This window comes from Symphalangus syndactylus, chromosome X, assembly GCF_028878055.3.
Source record: "Symphalangus syndactylus isolate Jambi chromosome X, NHGRI_mSymSyn1-v2.1_pri, whole genome shotgun sequence".
Classification (NCBI taxonomy): Eukaryota; Metazoa; Chordata; class Mammalia; order Primates; family Hylobatidae; genus Symphalangus; species Symphalangus syndactylus.
This window is the reverse complement of record NC_072447.2, coordinates 156,420,602-156,442,386: the sequence shown is the minus strand read 5'-3', so window position 1 is coordinate 156,442,386 and position 21,785 is coordinate 156,420,602. Positions and strand designations below refer to the sequence as shown.

At 50.9% G+C, this 21,785-nt stretch overlaps 1 protein-coding gene across 8 annotated transcripts in view; it reads left to right on the top strand.

Moving 5' to 3' along the window:
* The window catches only part of MECP2 (methyl-CpG binding protein 2), a 75,907-nt gene extending 55,312 nt beyond the window's left edge, over positions 1-20,595 (top strand). For all 8 annotated transcript variants that reach the window (XM_055266946.2, XM_063635113.1, XM_063635120.1 and 5 more), the window contains 2 exons: positions 9,286-9,636; positions 10,704-20,595. In XM_055266946.2, the coding sequence (XP_055122921.1) occupies positions 9,286-9,636; positions 10,704-11,787 (1,435 nt within the window). In that variant the 3' untranslated portion in view covers positions 11,788-20,595. The remainder of the gene's footprint in view (positions 1-9,285; positions 9,637-10,703) is intronic.
* Positions 20,596-21,785: the final 1,190 nt, after the last annotated feature.

Here is a 21,785-nt window from a genome sequence, read left to right as displayed (position 1 = left end):
GTGCTGGGCCGAGGGATAACTGGAAGTGAAAGGTACTGAGAAATGCCATCTCCTGAAAGTGGCGAGTATGAGTGAATTTACGAAAGGTTGGGATGTTGCTGGGGCTCTGGAAGTTTCTCTGGAGCTCACTCCAGGGGACAGGGAGGGGTCTGGATTCCAATTCAAGTGAAAAATACCTTTCATCTGCCGTGTTCACCTGGCTTTTTTGCCTTTTTGTAAAATCTGAAAACCTCAGGGATTGAGTAGTCTTTCCTCAGCTGCAGTTGCCTGGCTGGCCACACCTGCCAGCTGTTGCTGATACCCCTGTAATGTGCAGGTCCTTCTGGGCCTTTCTCACAAGATCACTGCAGGTCACATTCATGAGGAAAATGCAGGCAGTTCCTGCCATCAGACCCCTCAGGATGTCATAGTTTGGCCTGAAAACCAGATTCCTGCAACTCTAATTTTCCTTTGCTAGATCAAATGAAGGATTTGATCTAATGTTTGCATTCTAGCAGCAAAATCATTGAATATTTTATTTCTTAAGAGCCTTACTTCATATTTTGTAGGTATTTAAGATTTTGTAAAGGCCTTTCTGCTTCAACGTGTGATGTGTGCATTCTTAGAAAAAAACCTTGTGTTCTGTAAATCACACAATAAAAACATGAGTTTGTGTAGGAAAAACTGGGGTGGGGTAGATCACTCCAAACTTGTGTGGTGTGGTAACTGGAGCTCACTGATGAAACCATGAACAGTTCTGGCTGAAAGAACCCCACAGTACACTGAGGTTTGTTGGCATTGCCCCCAGCACCGCCATGGTCCCTTTGTGCGCGCCACCATGCCTGGCTAATTTTTTATTTTTAGTAGAGACGGGGTTTCACCATGTTGGTCAGGATGGCCTCGAACTGACCTCGTGATCCTCCCACCTCAGCCTCCCAAAGTGCTGGGATTACAGGCGTGAGCCTCCGTGCCCAGCCTTTAGCTTTTTTTCTTAATGTCTTTGTGTAACATGAAGGCATTCTCTTTAATTGTTAAAAAGCTTGCCTACCACTGCTTCGAAATATTACTGTCAGTTGGCACAGCTTCCGATTATATTGATGTCATCTCCCTCCTTTTAAACATGTTGCCATATTGGCACTGTATTTCCCCTAGCCTATTGATCACTTGAGAGTTAGTCATAGTCCTTGTGCTGTTTCACTCCTAAACGTTTAAGCATGCCTTTCCTAAGAGCAGACAGTACAGTTAAGACACTCAGGAAGTTTAGCAATGAGCTAACACAGAACCTTACATTTCTCCACATACCCCATAAATGCCTTTTTTAAGAGCCTTTGAGCCTGGAATGCAGAGTCCAGGACCGTGTGTTGTATTCGATTGTGTCATCCCTTCAGTCTCCTTTATCAGAAATGTTCCCCCACCCCTTTGTTTTCTCTCATCGTCTTGAGGAGTCCAGACCGTGGTTGCATGGCACGCCCTCTCTGGACTCTTTCTGCTGTGTCCTCACGGTGAGCTTGAGTCTCCTACTCGTGATGCTGGTTCATCTCAGCAGCACTGAGGGGCCTGAGCTCAGATTGGTCATTTGTTAAGGTGGTGCCTGCCAGATTTCTCCACAGAAAAGGGCCCCGTACTTTTATTTGCTCTTCAGCCTGTGTATTCCTTCCTTTCTTGCCAGCTTGTGGGTGGCTTCTCTGGCAGCTTCTGTAAGATACTCAGTTTGGCAGTTGTAGTTGTTTCAGCAGGAGAGGTGTCTGCATACCTGACCACCACATGGCTAGAAGTCGATCCATCCTCTGGCGTAACCATCCTCCATGCTACTGTCCCTGGGGCGCTGAGGCCCTCCTCAGTGACTTCCTCCACCTCATCTTCCACCATCTCCAAGCCACCAGTGTCCAACGGACTACTGATACGTCCCAAACTCATCATTTGTTTATTCACCAATTCAGAGCCCACCTTTTTTTCAGCACTGAGTTAGCCTCTCCTTGCTAGAAGCTTACGGTCGAAGGTCTCCAGCCATCAGAAGCATGTGGAGCGCTGCGCCCGTGTTGTGGTTATTCATCCAGCATGCGTTGAGTAAGGGTTGCACCTGTGCCTGGCATTATGCATTGAGCGGGGAGATGGGGGTTGGCACGCACAGTGGGTTGTTCTAAGTACACTGAGGGCTCGGGTGCCCTGGCTTATAGAGCAGCGAGGGAGGCAGGAGCAGGGAAGATGTCTCAGAAGTACCTTTTTTTTTTTTTTTTTTTTGGAAATGGAATCTTGTTCTATCGCCTAGTCTGGAGTGCAGTGGCACGATCTTAGCTCACTGCACCCTCCGCCTCCCAGGTTCAAGCGATTCTCATGCCTCAAGTCCCCGAGTAGCTGGGACCACAGGCGCACACCACCACGCCCGGCAAATATTTTGTATTTTTAGTAGAGGCGGAGTTTTGCCATGTTGGCCAGGCTGGTCTTAAACTCCTGGCCTCAAGTGATCTGCTCACCTCGGCCTCCTAAAGTGTTGGGATTACAGGCATGAGCCACTGCGCCCGGTCTAGAAGTGCCATCTTAACTGAACCTGAAAGATGAAAGTTCTCCAGATGAACCTGAAAGTTCTCCAAATGAAAAGGTGGGAGGGGGTGACAGGGTTAGGCCCAGAGCCTCTGGTGACACAGGGTGGGCATCATTGGTCACTTTTTCCTCGAGGGAGGGGCGTCACACGGGTGCTAGGGTAGGAGCTATAACCATGTTGATAGTGCCGCCTCTGCCCATCTGGCCTGGCATGCCCTGAGCCCTCCGTCCCACCTGTGGAACTCATAAGCCCTGACAGCCCACCCACTCCTGATTCATTATCCACACCCCTGTGCTTCCACTGTGCCTAGAACAAGCTTTCTTCAGGGGGAAGGGAGGCTGGAACCATGTTGTTGTTACCTATTTGTCCTCCCTTCCAAACTGAGCTCTTGGAGGTGGAAGGATGCTGCAGGATCTGGCTCCGGACGAAGGCAGTTGGTGAACAGACACGTGTGTTTGTGACTCACAGTGATCTCAGACAAGTTCCTCTGTCTAGTGGAACTTCCTTTTTTCCATCTGTAACACTCCAGAGTTGAATAGGTGGTTTTTCTGAGGATACTTCAACTCTAAAATGTATGAACTTGTGAACTAGGTATTTAGTTATCCTCGTAATCAAGATTGTGTGTGTGTGTGTAGAGCGGGGCGGGGGGGGGGTTCTGATTAGAGGGAGGATGAAGAGAGGTGTATGGGGTTTTTTTTGTTTGTTTTTTGTTTGTTTGTTTGTTTTTTAGATGGAGTCTCACTCTTGTCACCCAGGCTGTAGTGCAGCGGCGCAATTTCGGCTCACTGCAACCTCTGCCTCCTGGGTTCAAGTGATTCTCCTGCCTCAGCCTCCTGAGTAGCTGGGATTACAGGCATGCACCACCATGCCCAGCTAATTTTTGTATTTTTAGTAGAGATGGGGTTTCGCCATGTTGGCCAGGCTGGTCTCGAACTCCTGACCTCAGGTGATCCACCTGCCTCAGCCTCCCAAAGTGCTGGGATTATAGGCATGAGCCACCGCACCTGGCAGGTTTCTTTGAAAAAGTTTGTGTTTCGGCAAACACCATAAGCCCCCTGGGGGACAGCCTTGGGGAGTCACCTGGCACCCTAGCCCAGCCTCCCTCCCTTGGGTCCTGCAGTGAAGGCTCAGTGAGGGTGTGCAAATGCCCAGGTCACCCTGGGACTGGGCAGGCCCTCTGGGCTAAGGGTAAACTAATTTGGAGTACCTGTTTTCTATCATTGTTTTTTATTTGTTAAATTTAAAGGGTAAAAGTGCAGTTTTGTTGTGTGGATATATTGTATAGTGGTGAAGTCTGAGCTTTCAGTGTAGCCATCACGTGAATAGTGGACATTGTACCCGTTAAGTAATGTCTCATCCCTCACCCCCTCCCACCCTTCCCAGTCTCCAGTGTCTGCCATTCCTCACTGTCCGTGTGCACATGCTATTCAGCTCCTGCTGCTAAGTGAGAACGTACGGTATTTGACTTTCTGTGTCTGACTGTGTCACTGAAGACAATGGACTCCAGCTCCATCCATGTTTTTTATCATTTTTACTTGCACTCCACACCCAGCACAATCCAGGCTTCTTTGTGGGTTTTTTGAAATTTGTCTTTAATTATAAAAGTAGCAGCCAGCAAATTAACAAACACCCATGTGCCTTTCATTGCACAGAATTGAAAATCATCATACTATATTTGCTTCAAGTAATTTCCATTAGAAAGAACTAGAATATTACAGTAAAGACCCTTTATTTCCCATCTTCAGTGCTATTAAAAGTTCATTTAGGGCCAGGCATGGTGGCTCACGCCTGTAATCCCAGCACACTGGGAGGCCCAGGTGGGTGGATCACCTGAGATCAGGAGTTCAAGACCAGCCTGGCCAACATGGCGAAACCCCATCTCTACTAAAAATACAAAAATTAGCCAGGCGTGGTGGCGGGCGCCTGTAATCTCAGCTACTCGGGAGGCTGAGGCAGGAGAATCGCTTGAACTCAAGAGGGAGGCAGAGCCTGTATGCAGTAAGCCAAGATTGCACCACCACACTCCAGCATGGGTGACAGAGCAAGACTCCATCTCAAAAAAAAAAAAAAAAAAAAAGTTCATTCATTGTACACTTAGAAATAGTTAAAAAGGTAAACTTTGTTTTGTGTGTGTGTGTATATATATATATATATTTTTTGAGACATATATGTGTCTGGTTCGTTCGCCCAGGCAGGAGTGCAGTGGCATGATCAACGGCTCACTGCAGCCTCAACTTCCTAGGCTCAAGTGATCCTCCTGCCTCAGCCTCCCGAGTAGCTAGGATTACAGGCACACACCACCACACCCAGCTAATTTTTGTATTTTTTTTTTTTTTTTTTTATAGAGACAAGGTTTTGCTATGTTGCCCAGGCTGGTCTCAAACTCCTGAGCTCAAGCAATCCACCTGCCTCGCCTCCCAAAGTGCTGGGATTACAAGTGTAAGCCACCACACCTGACCTGTTTTGTATATTTTACCACAATAAAAAGCCTTTAAAACCCCAAGCAGACACTTCATTCAGGCCCAACTCAGAATCTGATCACAGCAGGGTTTCCCCCCTTTCTAGCGAGTAGCTGAAGAATTGTTTTCTCTCCTTGGTGGTATAACTATCGCTGTGGGTGTTGCTCCCCTGCTGCTCCAGTGGTTTGGTTTTTTTGTTTTGTTTTGTTTTTGTTTTTTTTTTTTTTTGAGATGGAGTCTTGCTCTGTCATCTAGGCTGGAGTGCAGTGGCGCGATCTCAGCTCACTGCGACCTCTGCCTCCTGGGTTCAGGTGATTCTCCTCCCTCAGCCTTCCGTGTAGCTGGGACTTACAGGCACCTGCCACCAGGCCCGGCTCATTTTTGTATTTTTAGTAGAGACGGAGTTTCACCATGTTGGCCAGGTTGGGCTCGAACTCCAGACCTCAGGTGATCCACCTGCCTCAGCCTCCCAAAGTGCTGAGATTACAGGTGAGAGCCACCGCACCTGGCCGGCCCTTCAGTCTTTTCCTTCTCAGTCAGTGGCACCACCATCTTCCCAGGCTTTGGACATGGTCCCTGACTCACCCCTGCCCCTCACCCCCACACTAATCCACCAGCGAGCTCTGTTGCTTCACCACCTAGACCAGCCCCGAATCCTCAACTGCCCCCACCCTGGGCCACACCTGGACCACTGCTAGAGGCCTCTCATGGGCCCTCCCTGTTTTTCTCTTGCACTCCCTGGGCTTTCTGGCACAAGATGTCCCAGAAGCAGAATCACATATCTCTCCTGGGAGCCAATCCAGTGTGTTTACTGCCCCTGGAGTGTTATTGTTAGCCTTAGAATATGTCCCACTACAGGCTTCCAGAGCACTGTAGTCAAAAGTTATTTGAAATAAATCTTTTCTCTGTGGTATATTGTCAATTTGGTATAGAATTAAATTTGTTTCTTTTCTTTTTTCTTTTTTTTTAATTTTTTTAAGAGACAGGGTCTTGGCCAGGCATGGTGGCTCATGCCTGTAATCCTAGCACTTTGGGAAGCCAAGGTGGGTGGATCACCTGAGGTCAGGAATTCAAGACCAGCCTGGCCAGCATGGTGAAACCCCATCTCTGCTGAAAATACAAAAATTAGCCAGGCGTGGTGGCAGGTACCTGTAATCCCAGCTACTCGGGAAGCTGAGGCAGGAGAATCGCTTGAACTCAGGAGTCGGAGGTTGCAGTGAGCCGAGATGACGCCATTGCACTCTAGCAAGACTCTGTCTCAAAAAAAAAAAAAAAAGAGAGACAGGGTCTCGCTCTGTCACTCAGGCTGGAGTGCAGTGATGTAGTCATGGCTCACTACAGCCTCAGACTCCTGGGCTCAAGTAATCCTCCCACCTCAGCATCCCAAAGTGCTGGGATTGTAGGCTGAAGCCACCATGCCTGGCCCAAACTCATTTGTTTTTATTTGCATTAAGTGTAATAAGGTTTTGTTACTTTTAGTTTGAATTTTATTTTGGGTAATAGAAACATTTACATGATTCAGAAGTCAGAATTACACTGAGGCATGTTCAGCTAGGTCTCCTGTGCCTGTACTGTCACCTTTTTCCCCTTAGCCCATGCAGGGAATCAATTTCATTAGTTCCTGGTGTGTCCTTCCTTAATACCCCTTCTTTCTTAGGTAGAATGCAGTAGATATGTTTGTGCTTTGCTCCCTTTGCTTCACAGTGGATCCTGGAAATCACTCCATCGCAGTTCTTAGAGCTCTTGTTTAGTCCCTTTGGATCTGCACAGTACTCCAGTGTGTGAGCGCACCATAAGTTTATTCAACAAGTGCCCTGGTGATAGGGATCGGGGTATTGGAAGCCTTTGGCAAGTAAAAATAATGCTGTAGCAAATAACATCATGCATATGTTCTTTGAGATTTCTGGAGGTGTCTCTTTAGCATAGATTTCTAGCAGGCATTCCTTATGTCATGTTTAGGTGTATAGTTTGATCTCATGGTGATTAAGGTATTTGGGAAATGCAAATGAGAGTTTCGAAGAAGCCAGATCTTTCCCATTAGTTCACTGTTTTTTCTCTGACGTCAGGACCGTCCAGGTTCCAGGGAGCAGCCCTGGCATTAGGCAGCGCCATGATAGATCGTGTAGAAGTAGCGATTCCCATCTGTCTGCTTTCTTGGCCCACTCTGCTGGTGGCTCCCCTTCTCACCCTCCTTTATGGGGAGCTGCCTACAGGTCCATTCTCAAAGGCTGATCTCTGGTGGGCCACAGGCCACACCTAGCTTCCCAGGGTTCTTTGTCATTTCCCATTGGGAGCTGTAAGACTCGGAGACTTGAAAAGCAGGCTCTGGCTGGGCACAGTGGCTCACGCCTATAATCCCAGCACTTTGGGAGGCTGAGGCGGGTGGATCACCTGAGGTCAGGAGTTCGAGACCAGCCTGCCCAACATGGTGAAACCCCGTCTCTACTAAACATACAAAAATTAGCCCGGCATGGTAGCGCACGCCCATAATCCCAGCTACTCAGGAGGCTGAGGCAGGAGAATAACTTGAACCCGGCAGGCGGAGGTTGCGATGAGCCAATATTATGCCATTGCGCTCCAGCCTGGGCAACAGAGCGAGACTCCGTCTCAAAAAAAAAAAGAAAAGCGAGCTCTGTGCTGGGACAGATTAGGGACCCCTCTTTACAGCAAGAAAGACCGCCCTGTGGGTTGTAGGATGCCTTTGTGTATGCAGTGGCTCTAGGTGACTCTGGCAGCCACACTCTGGGCCCTAAACTGCTGGAGGAAGATATAGGATAGGGAGGAACTCAGGGGTGAGTCATAGTGGGGACAAGACATTCCCTCACTCTAAGACCTTGTCACTAGATTGGAACATCTCTTGCCTCCCTACACCTGACCTGATGGTTCTGGAGAGATACGTCCTTGTAGCTTCTGAGTCCCAGCACTAACTAGCCTTCGGTAACTTCCCTACATCATTTGAGTTCTGGTTTCCCAGGGATGCTTGCCAGTGAGTGCCATGGTGCCCTCATTGCACAGTCTGTGCAGTGTAGACAAGAGGGGAAGTCTCTTGGGGTAGACCAGCCGCAAGGCGGTGACCAGCACTGATGTGAACCACATGGGACAGGGGAGTTGTAGGGCTGAGAACACGGAGGGTGGGAGTAGTCATGCTCTTTTCCAGAATGAACTGCTAACGAAGGGACTTGCAGGTGGCTGCTGCTTCTTTCCAAGCCGCCCCTGTTGTTGTTGAGGCTCTGGAGTCCTAGGAGGTTTCACGGTGGCATACTAGACAGATTACTAGAGGATCATGGCCAGATACTGATGCTGGGGCGTGTGGCCTCACGGTGGCCATTTCTGACGAGACCCCACCAGGCCAAAGTGATGTGTAGAGAAGGAGCTGCTTCTGTCACCAGAAAAGAATGGGGAAGCCTCCTACACTAGAATAGGTAGGGTGCTCTTCTGCACCAGCAGGAAGGGGACGTATGGCTCTGCCTGGACCACATCTTTTTCCTTGCTCTTCCCTCCGCATCTGCTGTGGCCGAGGCCATTCCTCATCAGGGAACATCTTGTGTTAAAGGCTCATGCCACCTGGGACCACTTCTCTTATCACCCCCAGTACCCTAGGCAGCAGTTTCCTGTGGCCTGAGTTAGCTGATATTTATATAGTGCCATTGTGCCTTTTCTCATGTGATGCTCACAGTAAGGATGCCTAGATGGGGTTACCTGTTGTCAAGATAAGGAAACTGAAGCACAGAACGCTGAGGTCATTTGCTGGGTTCATGTTTGGAAAGCGGCAAAGGATTTGAGTGCAGGTTGGCTGACTCCAAACCTGTGTGTGCTTTCCATGACACTGTACTGTGTGCCTCATTGAGCATTCATTCTAGAAAACCAAAAAGACACCCAAGCCCCGGCCTTCACAAAGGAGACCCCCTCCCCCATTTGGCTCCCTTTCCAGCAGTCGAAGGCCTCTTGTCAGCCATCGAGCCCAGAGTCCCTTGAAGTGCGACTCATGCTGGGGTGGCATGCTCAGGAGCACAGTGTTTCCGCTCAGAGGAACAGGCTCTGAGTCTCCTGCAGTGCTAGGAGACTTGTGGTGGCCACAGTGCAGGTCAGGCACACCGGCCAGAACCACCTGCAGCCCAAATTCCTAAAGAAATATTTGGGTCCCAGCTTGGCCCGAGGCTCTGTTGTCCTGGGGAGGGACATCAAGATCTGAGTGTATGATGGCCTGGGGCCTTGCATGTGGCGGGGTCCAAGCCTGCCTCTGCTCACTTGCTCTGCAGACTGGCGTGTTCTCTGTGATACTTACATACTTGTTTAACACTTCAGGGAAGAAAAGTCAGAAGACCAGGACCTCCAGGGCCTCAAGGACAAACCCCTCAAGTTTAAAAAGGTGAAGAAAGATAAGAAAGAAGAGAAAGAGGGCAAGCATGAGCCCGTGCAGCCGTCAGCCCACCACTCTGCCGAGCCCGCAGAGGCAGGCAAAGCAGAGACATCAGAAGGGTCGGGCTCCGCCCCGGCTGTGCCGGAAGCTTCTGCCTCCCCCAAACAGCGGCGCTCCATCATCCGTGACCGGGGACCCATGTATGATGACCCCACCCTGCCTGAAGGCTGGACACGGAAACTTAAGCAAAGGAAATCTGGCCGCTCTGCTGGGAAGTATGATGTGTATTTGATCAAGTAAGTAAGAGCAACTCCCGTCTCTACAGGGCAGAGAGGGCAGGGACAGGGATCCCTCATGGAGCAGGAAAACATATGTGCCCAGGGCGGGGGCGGGGGGAACATAAACAATGAACACTGAGACCAGGTATGCTTGAAATGCCCGTGTACAGAGGTCGCTGCCCTGAGTGGGAAGTTCTCAAGGTAGCAGGCCCTCTATCCTCTCCACACCTCGAGGCCTTATCTGGGGATGGAATAGCTGCAGAAGCAGAGGAACTTGCAGAGCCAGGGGTTCAGAGGGGTGAAGAAGCATGTTTCAGTTCTGCCTCTTAAATGATCCCAAAAAGGTTAGCAGTTTTCTTTTTTTTTTTTTTTTTTTTTTTGAGACGGAGTCTCGCTCTGCCGCCCAGGCTGGAGTGCAGTGGCGCGATCTCGGCTCACTGCAAGCTCCGCCTCCCGGGTTCATGCCATTCTCCTGCCTCAGCCTCCCGAGTAGCTGGGACTACAGGCGCCTGCCACCACGCCCGGCTAATTTTTTTTTTGTATTTTTAGTAGAGACGGGGTTTCACCGTGGTCTCGAGCTCCTGACCTCGTGATCCGCCCACCTCGGCCTCCCAAAGTGCTGGGATTACAAGCGTGAGCCACTGCGCCCGGCCAGCAGTTTTCAAATGACATTTGCAGACAGCCTCATTTAATTCCATAACCCTGAGAAGGGTGAGCAAAGGATTATCTTGTTGAAACTGATTCCTGGAGAGACTGAGCACCATACCTGAGTTCAAAATTGGGAATGTTCTAGATGGTGACTCAGGCCCAGGCACCAACCAGCAGAATGGGCCTCAGCCCAACAGCCCTTCTGTACCAGGCCTGACTCTTTGGTTGCTGAACTTTGGAGATGCCTGGGGGGTCAGCAGCAGGCAGATGAGTGAGTGGCTTTGGTGACAGGTCCTCAGGGGCAGCCAGGCAGTGTGACTCTTGTTCAATAGTAACATTTATCAGAGCGTTGTCACCACCATCCGCTCTGCCCTATCTCTGACATTGCTATGGAGAGCCTCTAATTGTTCCTTGTGTCTTTCTGTTTGTCCCCACAGTCCCCAGGGAAAAGCCTTTCGCTCTAAAGTGGAGTTGATTGCGTACTTCGAAAAGGTAGGCGACACATCCCTGGACCCTAATGATTTTGACTTCACGGTAACTGGGAGAGGGAGCCCCTCCCGGCGAGAGCAGAAACCACCTAAGAAGCCCAAATCTCCCAAAGCTCCAGGAACTGGCAGAGGCCGGGGACGCCCCAAAGGGAGCGGCACCACGAGACCCAAGGCGGCCACGTCAGAGGGTGTGCAGGTGAAAAGGGTCCTGGAGAAAAGTCCTGGGAAGCTCCTTGTCAAGATGCCTTTTCAAACTTCGCCAGGGGGCAAGGCTGAGGGGGGTGGGGCCACCACATCCACCCAGGTCATGGTGATCAAACGCCCTGGCAGGAAGCGAAAAGCCGAGGCTGACCCTCAGGCCATTCCCAAGAAACGGGGCCGAAAGCCGGGGAGTGTGGTGGCAGCTGCTGCCGCCGAGGCCAAAAAGAAAGCCGTGAAGGAGTCTTCTATCCGATCTGTGCAGGAGACCGTACTCCCCATCAAGAAGCGCAAGACCCGGGAGACGGTCAGCATCGAGGTCAAGGAAGTGGTGAAGCCCCTGCTAGTGTCCACCCTCGGTGAGAAGAGCGGGAAAGGACTGAAGACCTGTAAGAGCCCTGGGCGGAAAAGCAAGGAGAGCAGCCCCAAGGGGCGCAGCAGCAGCGCCTCCTCGCCCCCCAAGAAGGAGCACCACCACCATCACCACCACTCAGAGTCCCCAAAGGCCCCCGTGCCGTTGCTCCCACCCCTGCCCCCACCTCCACCCGAGCCCGAGAGCTCCGAGGACCCCACCAGCCCCCCTGAGCCCCAGGACTTGAGCAGCAGCGTCTGCAAAGAGGAGAAGATGCCCAGAGGAGGCTCACTGGAGAGCGACGGCTGCCCCAAGGAGCCAGCTAAGACTCAGCCCGCGGTTGCCACCGCCGCCACAGCCGCAGAAAAGTACAAACACCGAGGGGAGGGAGAGCGCAAAGACATTGTTTCATCCTCCATGCCAAGGCCAAACAGAGAGGAGCCTGTGGACAGCCGGACGCCCGTGACCGAGAGAGTTAGCTGACTTTACACAGAGTGGATTGCAAAGCAAACCAACAAGAATAAAGGCAGCTGTTGTCTCTTCTCCTTATGGGTAGGGCTCTGACAAAGCTTCCCGATTAACTGAAATAAAAAATATTTTTTTTTCTTTCAGTAAACTTAGAGTTTCGTGGCTTCAGGGTGGGAGTAGTTGGAGCATTGGGGATGTTTTTCTTACCGACAAGCACAGTCAGGTTGAAGACCTAACCAGGGCCAGAAGTAGCTTTGCACTTTTCTAAACTAGGCTCCTTCAACAAGGCTTGCTGCAGATACTACTGACCAGACAAGCTGTTGACCAGGCACCTCCTCCCCTCCCGTCCAAACCTTTCCCACATGTGGTCGTTAGAGACAGAGCAGTTGAGAGGATACTGCCGTTTTCGGTGCCATCAGTGCCCCGTCTACAGCTCCCCCAGCTCCCCCCACCTCCCCCACTCCCAACCACGTTGGGACAGGGAGGTGTGAGGCAGGAGAGACAGTTGGATTCTTTAGAGAAGATGGATATGACCAGTGGCTATGGCCTGTGCGATCCCACCCGTGGCGGCTCAAGTCTGGCCCCACACCAGCCCCAATCCAAAACTGGCAAGGACGCTTCACAGGACAGGAAAGTGGCACCTGTCTGCTCCAGCTCTGGCATGGCTAGGAGGGAGTCGTCCCTTGAACTACTGGGTGTAGACTGGCCTGAACCACAGGAGAGGATGGCCCAGGGTGAGGTGGCATGGTCCATTCTCAAGGGACGTCCTCCAATGGGTGGCGCTAGAGAGGCCATGGAGGCAGTAGGACAAGGCGCAGGCAGGCTGGCCCGGGGTCAGGCCGGGCAGAGCACAGCGGGGTGAGAGGGATTCCTAATCACTCAGAGCAGTCTGTGGCTGGTAGTTAGGGACTTAGTAGACAGGGGAGGGGGCAAAGGGGGAGGAGAAGAAAATGTTCTTCCAGTTACTTTCCAGTTCTTTAGGGACAGCTTAGAATTATTTGCACTATTGAGTCTTCATGTTCCCACTTCAAAACAAACAGATGCTCTGAGGGCAAACTGGCTTGAATTGGTGACATTTAGTCCCTCAAGCCACCAGATGTGATGGTGTTGAGAACTACCTGGATTTGTATATATACCTGCGCTTGTTTTAAAGTGGGCTCAGCACATAGGGTTCCCACGAAGCTCCGAAACTCTAAGTGTTTGCTGCAATTTTATAAGGACTTCCTGATTGTTTTCTCTTCTCCCCTCCCATTTTGGCCTTTTGTTCATTTCATCCTTTCACTTCTTTCCCTTCCTCCGTCCTCCTTCTTCCTAGTTCATCCCTTCTCTTCCAGGCAGCCGCAGTGCCCAACCACACTTGTCGGCTCCAGTCCCTAGAACTCTGCCTGTCCTTTGTCCTCCTGCTGCCAGTACCAGCCCCACCCTGTTTTGAACCCTGAGGAGGTCTTGGGCTCTGCTGAGTCCGACCTGGCCTGTCTGTGAAGAGCAAGAGAGCAGCAAGGTCTTGCTCTCCTAGGTAGCCCCCTCTTCCCTGGTAAGAAAAAGCAAAAGGCATTTCCCACCCTGAACAACAAGCCTTTTCACCCTTCTACTCTAGAGAAGTGGACTGGAGGAGCTGGGCCCGATTTGGTAGCTGAGGAAAGCACAGAGGCCTCCTGTGGCCGGCCAGTCATTGAGTGGCCCAACAGGGACTCCATGCCACCCGACCTTGACCTCACTCAGAAGTCCAGAATCTAGCGTAGTGCAGCAGGGCAGTAGCAGTACCAATGCAGAACTCCCGAGACCCGAGCCGGGACCAGCACCAAGGTCCCCAGCCCTTCCTCTGCTCCCCCTTTTCCCTCGGAGTTCTTCTCCAATGGAAATGTTTTGCTTTTGCTCAATGCAGACAGTGGGGCCAGAACACCACACATTTTACTATCTGGTCCGTAGCTGTGGTGTAGGGGCTTAGAGGCATGGGCTTGCTGTGGATTTTTAATTGATCAGTTTTCATTTGGGATCCCATCTTTTTAACCTCGTCCAGGAAGTCCTTATCTAGCTGCATATCTTCATCATATTGGTATATCCTTTTCTGTGTTTACAGAGATGTCTCTTATATCTAAATCTGTCCAACTGAGAAGTACCTTATCAAAGTAGCAAATGAGACAGCAGTCTTATGCTTCCAGAAACACCCACAGGCATGTCCCATGTGAGCTGCTGCCATGAACTGTCAAGTGTGTGTTGTCTTGTGTATTTCAGTTAGTGTCCCTGGCTTCCTTACTACGGTGTAATCATGAAGGAGTGAAACATCATAGAAACTGTCTAGCACTTCCTTGCCAGTCTTTAGTGATCAGGAACCATAGTTGACAGTTCCAATCAGTAGCTTAAGAAAAAACCGTGTTTGTCTCTTCTGGAATGGTTAGAAGTGAGGGAGTTTGCCCCATTCTGTTTGTAGAGTCTCATAGTTGGACTTTCTAGCATATATGTATCCATTTCCTTATGCTGTAAAAGCAAGTCCTGCAACCAAACTCCCATCAGCCCAATCCCTGATCCCTGATCCCTTCCACCTGCTCTGCTGATGACCCCCCCACCCCCAGCTTCACTTCTGACTCTTCCCCAGGAAGAGAAGGGGGGTCAGAGGAGAGGGTGAGTCCTCCAGAACTCTTCCTCCAAGGACAGAAGGCTCCTACCCCCATCGTGGCCTCGCACTCCTGGCACTACCAAAGGACACTTATCCACGAGAGCGCAGCATCCGACCAGGTTGTCACTGAGAAGATGTTTATTTTGGTCAGTTGGGTTTTTATGCATTATACTTAGTCAAATGAAATGTGGCTTCTGGAATCATTGTCCAGAGCTGCTTCCCCATCACCTGGGTGTCATCTGGTCCTGGTAAGAGGAGTGCGTGGCCCACCAGGCCCCCCCTGTCACCCATGACAGTTCATTCAGGGCCGATTGGGCAGTCGTGGTTGGGAACACAGCATTTCAAGCGTCACTTTATTTCATTCGGGCCCCACCTGCAGCTCCCTCGTTCCCCAGCCTCTTTCCCTTCCAGTTTATTCCAGAGCTGCCAGTGGGGCCTGAGGCTCCTTAGGATTTTCTCTCTGTTTCCCCCTTTCTTCCTCATTCCCTCTTCTTTCCCAAAGGCATCACGAGTCAGTCGCCTTTCAGCAGGCAGCCTTGGCGGTTTATCGCCCTGGCAGGCAGGGGCCCTGCAGCTCCCATGCTGCCTCTGCTTTGGGGTCAGGTTGACAGGAGGTTGGAGGGAAAGCCTTAAGCTGCAGGATTCTCACCAGCTGTGTCCGGCCCAGTTTTGGGGTGTGACCTCAATTTCAGTTTTGTCTGTACTTGAACATTATGAAGATGGGGGCCTCTTTCAGTGAATTTGTGAACAATAGAATTGACCGACAGCTTTCCAGTACCCATGGGGCTAGGTCATTAAGGTCACATCCACAGTCTCCCCCACCCTTGTTCCAGTTGTTAGTTACTACCTCCTCTCCTGACAATACTGTATGTCGTCAAGCTCCCCCCAGGTCTACCCCTCCCGGCCCTGCCTGGTGGTGGGCTTGTCATAGCCAGTGGGATCGCCGGCCTTGACAGCTCAGTGAGCTGGAGATGCTTGGTCACAGCCAGGCGCTAGCACAGCTCCCTTCTGCTGATGCTGTATTCCCATATCAAAAGGCACAGGGGACACCCAGAAACGCCACATCCCCCAATCCATCAGTGCCAAACTAGCCAACGGCCCCAGCTTCTCAGCTCGCTGGATGGCGGAAGCTGCTACTAATGAGCGCCGATGCGGGTGCAGACAATCTTCTGTTGGGTGGCATCATTCCAGGCCCGAAGCATGAACAGTGCACCTGGGACAGGGAGCAGCCCCAAATTGTTACCTGCTTCTCTGCCCAGCTTTTCATTGCTGTGACAGTGATGGCAAAAGAGGGTAATAACCAGACACAAACTGCCAAGTTTGGTGGAGAAAGGAGTTTCTTTAGCTGACAGAACCTCTGAATTTTAAATCACTTAGTAAGCGGCTCAAGCCCAGGAGGGAGCAGAGGGATACGAGCGGAGTCCCCTGCACGGGACCATCTGGATTTGGTTTAGCCCAAGTGGAGCCTGACAGCCAGAACTCTGTGTCCCCCCTCTAACCACAGCTCCTTTTCCAGAGCATTCCAGTTAGGCTCTCTGGGCTGACTGGGCCAGGAGAGGTCACAGGTACCAGTTCTTTAAGAAGACCTTTGGGCATATACATTTTTAGCCTGTGTCATTGCCCCAAATGGATTCCTGTTTCAAGTTCACACTGGCAGATTCTAGGACCTGTGTCCTAGACTTCAGGGAGTGAGCTGTTTCTAGAGTCCCTACCATGGAGCGGGTCTGGAGGACCTGCCCGGTTGGGGGGCAGAGCCCTGCTCCCTCCGGGTCTTCCTGCTCTTCTCTCTGCTCTGATGGGATTTGTTGATTCTCTCCATTTTGGTGTCTTTCTCTTTTAGATACTGTATCAATCTTTAGAAAAGGCATAGTCTACTTGTTATAAATCGCTAGGATACTGCCTCCCCCAGGGTCTAAAATTGCATATTAGAGGGGAAAAGCTGAACACTGAAGTCAGTTCTCAACAATTTAGAAGGAAAACCTAGAAAACATTTGGCAGAAAATTACATTTCGATGTTTTTGAATGAATAAGAGCAAGCTTTTATAAAAATGCTGATCTAAAAATACTTAGCACTTGGCCTGAGATGCCTGGTGAGCATTACAGGCAAGGGGACTCTGTGGAGGTAGAGCCGGCCTGAGGGCATGACTCTGACCCTGTCTTTTGGGAGTGACCTGGAAGGCCCAGCACCACCCTACTTCCCACTCTTTCATCTTGACAGAGCCTGCCCCAGCACTGATGTGTCAGGAAAACACCCAGGGAACTAGGAAGGCACTTCTGCCTGAGGGGCAGCCTGCCTTGCCCACTCCTGCTCTGCTTGCCTCAGATCAGCGGGCCTTCTGAGCTGGCCTCTCACTGCCTCCCCAAGGCCCCCTGCCTGCCCTGTCAGGAGGCAGAAGGAAGCAGGTGTGAGGGCAGTGCAAGGAGGGAGCACAACTCCCCGCTCCGGGCTCCAACTTTACACAGGCAGAGCCCAGACCCTGGAGGAAATCCTACCTTTGAATTCAAGAACATTTGAGGAATTTGGAAATCTCTTTGCTCCCAAACCCCCATTCCGTCCTACCTTTAATCAGGTCCTGCTCAGCAGTGAGAGCAGATGAGGTGAAAAGGCCAAGAGGTTTGGCTCCTGCCCACTGATAGCCCCTCTCCCTGCAGTGTTTGTGTGTCAAGTGGCAAAGCTGTTCTTCCTGGTGACCCTGATTATATCCAGTAACGCATAGACTGTGCGCATAGGCCTGCTTTGTCTCCTCTATCCTGGGCTTTTGTTTTGCTTTTTAGTTTTGCTTTTAGTTTTTCTGTCCCTTTTATTTAACGCACCGACTAGACACACAAAGCAGTTGAATTTTTATATATATATCTGTATATTGCACAATTATAAACTCATTTTGCTTGTGGCTCCACACACAAAAAAAGACCTGTTAAAATTATACCTGTTGCTTAATTACAATATTTCTGATAACCATAGCATAGGACAAGGGAAAATAAAAAAAAGAAAAAAAAAGAAAAAAAAACGACAAATCTGTCTGCTGGTCACTTCTTCTGTCCAAGCAGATTCGTGGTCTTTTCCTCGCTTCTTTCAAGGGCTTTCCTGTGCCAGGTGAAGGAGGCTCCAGGCAGCACCCAGATTTTGCACTCTTGTTTCTCCCGTGCTTGGGAAAGAGGTCCCAAGGTTCTGGGTGCAGGAGCGCTCCTTTGACCTGCTGAAGTCTGGAACGTAGTCGGCACAGCCTGGTCCCCTTCCACCTCTGGGAGCTGGAGTCCACTGGGGTGGCCTGACTCCCCCAATCCCCTTCCCGTGACCTGGTCAGGGTGAGCCCATGTGGAGTCAGCCTCGCAGGCCTCCCTGCCAGTAGGGTCTGAGTGTGTTTCATCCTTCCCACTCTGTCGAGCCTGGGGGCTGGAGCGGAGACGGGAGGCCTGGCCTGTCTCGGAACCTGTGAGCTGCACCAGGTAGAACGCCAGGGACCCCAGAATCATGCGCGTCAGTCCAATGGGTCCCCTCCAGGAAGTAGTGAAGACTCCAGAAATGTCCCTTTCTTCTCCCCCATCCTACGAGTAATTGCATTTGCTTTTGTAATTCTTAATGAGCAATATCTGCTAGAGAGTTTAGCTGTAACAGTTCTTTTTGATCATCTTTTTTTTAATAATTAGAAACACCAAAAAAAATCCAGAAACTTGTTCTTCCAAAGCAGAGAGCATTATAATCACCAGGGCCAAAAGCTTCCCTCCCTGCTGTCATTGCTTCTTCTGAGGCCTGAATCCAAAAGAAAAACAGCCATAGGCCCTTTCAGTGGCCGGGCTACCCGCGAGCCCCTCGGAGGACCAGGGCTGGGGCAGCCTCTGGGCCCACATCCGGGGCCAGCTCTGGCGTGTGTTCAGTGTTAGCAGTGGGTCATGATGCTCTTTCCCACCCAGCCTGGGATAGGGGCAGAGGAGGCGAGGAGGCCGTTGCCGCTGATGTTTGGCCGTGAACAGGTGGGTGTCTGCGTGCGTCCACGTGCATGTTTTCTGACTGACATGAAATCGACGCCCAAGTTAGCCTCACCCGGTGACCTCTAGCCCTGCCCGGATGGAGCGGGGCCCACCCGGTTCAGTGTTTCTGGGGAGCTGGACAGTGGAGTGCAAAAGGCTTGCAGAACTTGAAGCCTGCTCCTTCCCTTGCTACCACGGCCTCCTTTCTGTTTGATTTGTCACTGCTTCAATCAATAACAGCCGCTCCAGAGTCAGTAGTCAATGAATATATGACCAAATATCACCAGGACTGTTACTCAATGTGTGCCGAGCCCTTGCCCATGCTGGGCTCCCGTGTATCTGGACACTGTAACGTGTGATGTGTTTGCTCTCCTTCCCCTTCCTTCTTTGCCCTTTACTTGTCTTTCTGGGGTTTTTCTGTTTGGGTTTGGTTTGGTTTTTATTTCTCCTTTTGTGTTCCAAACATGAGGTTCTCGCTACTGGTCCTCTTAACTGTGGTGTTGAGGCTTATATTTGTGTAATTTTTGGTGGGTGAAAGGAATTTTGCTAAGTAAATCTCTTCTGTGTTTGAACTGAAGTCTGTATTGTAACTATGTTTAAAGTAATTGTTCCAGAGACAAATATTTCTAGACACTTTTTCTTTACAAAAGCATTAGGACGGAGGGGGGATGGTGACTGAGATGAGAGGGGAGAGCTGAACAGATGACCCCTGCCCAGATCAGCCAGAAGCCACCCAAAGCAGTGGAGCCCAGGAATCCCACTCCAAGCCAGCAAGCCGAATAGCTGATGTATTGCCACTTTCCAAGTCGCTGCAAAACCAGGTTTTGTTCTGCCCAGTGGATTCTTGTTTTGCTTCCCCTCCCCCCGAGATTATTACCACCATCCCGTACTTTTAAGGAAAGACAAGATTGATGTTTCCTTGAAGGGAGCCAGGAGGGGATGTGTGTGCGCAGAGCTGAAGAGCTGAGGAGAATGGGGCTGGGCCCGCCCGAGCAGGAGGCTGGGACGCTCTGCTGTGGGCACAGGTCAGGCTAATGTTGGCAGATGCATTTGGCCACTCCCCCTGATGCAGCTCTTCCTGGACAGGCCAGGTGGTGGGCATTCTCTCTCCAAGGTGTGCCCCATGGGCATTACTGTTTAAGACACTTCTGTCACATCCCACCCCATCCTCCAGGGCTCAACACTGTGACATCTCTATTCCCCACCCTCCCCTTCCCAGGGCAATAAAATGACCATGGAGGGGGCTTGCACTCTCTTGGCTGTCATCCAATCGCCAGCAAAATTTAGATGTGAGAAACCCCCTTCCCATTCCATGGCAAAAACATCTCCTTCTTAGAAAAGCCATTACCCTCATTAGGCATGGTTTTGGGCTCCCAAAACACCTGACAGCCCCTCCCTCCTCTGAGAGGCGGAAATAGTGCTGACTGTAGTAACCATTGCATGCGGGGTGCAGCATCTGGAAGAGCCAGGCAGGGTGTCTGCCCCCTCCTGAGTGGAAGTCATGCTCTCCTGTGCCAGCCCAGAGGCCGAGAGCTGTGGACAGCATTGCCAGTAACAACAGGCCACCCTGTGCAGAAGGGAGCTGGCTCCAGCCTGGAAACCCGTCTGAGGTTGGGAGAGGTGCACTTGGGGCACGGGGAGAGGTGCACTTGGGGCACGGGGAGAGGCCGGGACACACTTAGCTGGAGATGTCTCTAAAAGCCCTGTATCGTATTCACCTTCAGTTTTTGTGTTTTGGGACAATTACTTTAGAAAATAAGTAGGTCGTTTTAAAAAAAATTATTGATTGCTTTTTGTAGTGTTCAGAAAAAAGGTTCTTTGTGTATAGCCAAATGACTGAAAGCACTGATATATTTAAAAACAAAAGGCAATTTATTAAGGAAATTTGTACCATTTCAGTAAACCTGTCTGAATGTACCTGTATACGTTTCAAAAACACTCCCCCCACTGAATCCCTGTAACCTATTTATTATATAAAGAGTTTGCCTTATAAATTTACATAAAAATGTCCGTTTGTGTCTTTTGTTGTAAAAATCAAGTGATTTTTTCATAAGGTTCTTTTACTATTGGAAAAGATGGGCAGCACGCAGTTTTATTTTATTTTTGTAAGTTTTTTAATACATGTGAAAGCAAAGAATACTCAGCATGCCTTTCTAAGTGACGCGTTTGCACCTTTTGTTGGGAAGTACTGTATCCTGTGCTGTTAGCATTCTCGATAAATCTCTCTGTGAAAGTGACTCAAGGTCTGGGCTTTCATTATAAGACAGAAGTCCCCCTCCAGCTCACATGACAGCATTGGTGCTGCGTTTCCTCATTGGATCTGGCTGTCCCTGGACACAGGTAGCTGCCTTCAGGCCTGCCACGAGCGGCCAAGGGAAGCCTCCTCCATATGCTGGCCTCGCTGGCCCCTCAGCTTCTTCCGAGCCAGTGCTTTCCAGGCACACTGCTCCAGCGTGTGATGGGAAGGGCCTGGCATGAGTCAGCCTGCAGCACAACCTCCCTGCTCCGGACCCGTGTGGTAGGGACACCCCCACCCCCGCAGGCTGTGGCTCCTCCTGTGTCATTCTGGCCAGGACCCTCACATGCCCTCTGCTGACTGCTAACCTGGTTCTCTGACCAGGCAAGGGCAGGCTGAGGGGTTTGCCCAAACGGGGCCCCCTTGTTACTGGCTTCCTTGGCTCTCAGGAGCAGCCTCGCCAGGTTGGTAAGGGGCTGGAGGAGACAACTGCTCAAAGGAGTCCAGCTTCACATGCACATGCTAGAAGTTACCCTCTGAAGGCCTGGCCTTGAAAGGTAGATCCCAGGGTTGAAAAGTCAACTTGTATGCATTGAGCATCTCGTGTGCCAGCCCTGTTCCGTGAGCTGATGGGCCTTTGTGTGTAAGTAGGACCAAATCCCCCCGTGGAGGTTAGCATGGGTGTGCATAGTCATTTCAGATACTTGAGTTGGTACATCTCAGTAAAGTCTGTCCCGTGAGAAGCCAGGTTTCACGGTATGGTTGGTATCTTCCTTGGGAGTGGCCACAGTGGTGGTGGCTTCTGGGAAGAGTCTCCAACAGGGGCCAGCTGTGGGCCTTGGGCACTTCTCGTTTCCAGGAAAAGTCCTAAGTCTGTAGGGCTAGGGGTGGGGAACCCCTTCGCTGTCAGGATCAAGAGGGCAAGGGGAACTGTCGCTGGAGGAGACATCCAGCTGGAGAAACAAAAGAGTAAGTCTGCGTTGCTGCTTGTGGGGTCTTCCCCATCTCAGGGCGGGGACCGGGGGTGGCGGTCCAGACAAGTACTCAAGGACGATGCCCAGGAGGGAACAGGTACGGGGTGGCAGGAAGCCTTCACCACAGCTGCCTGAACTCACCCTTGCCAAATGAGGGCTGGGGCAGCAGCAACGCATACACTCACGGCTGTGGCGGGCAGCGTTCTTGGCACATTTC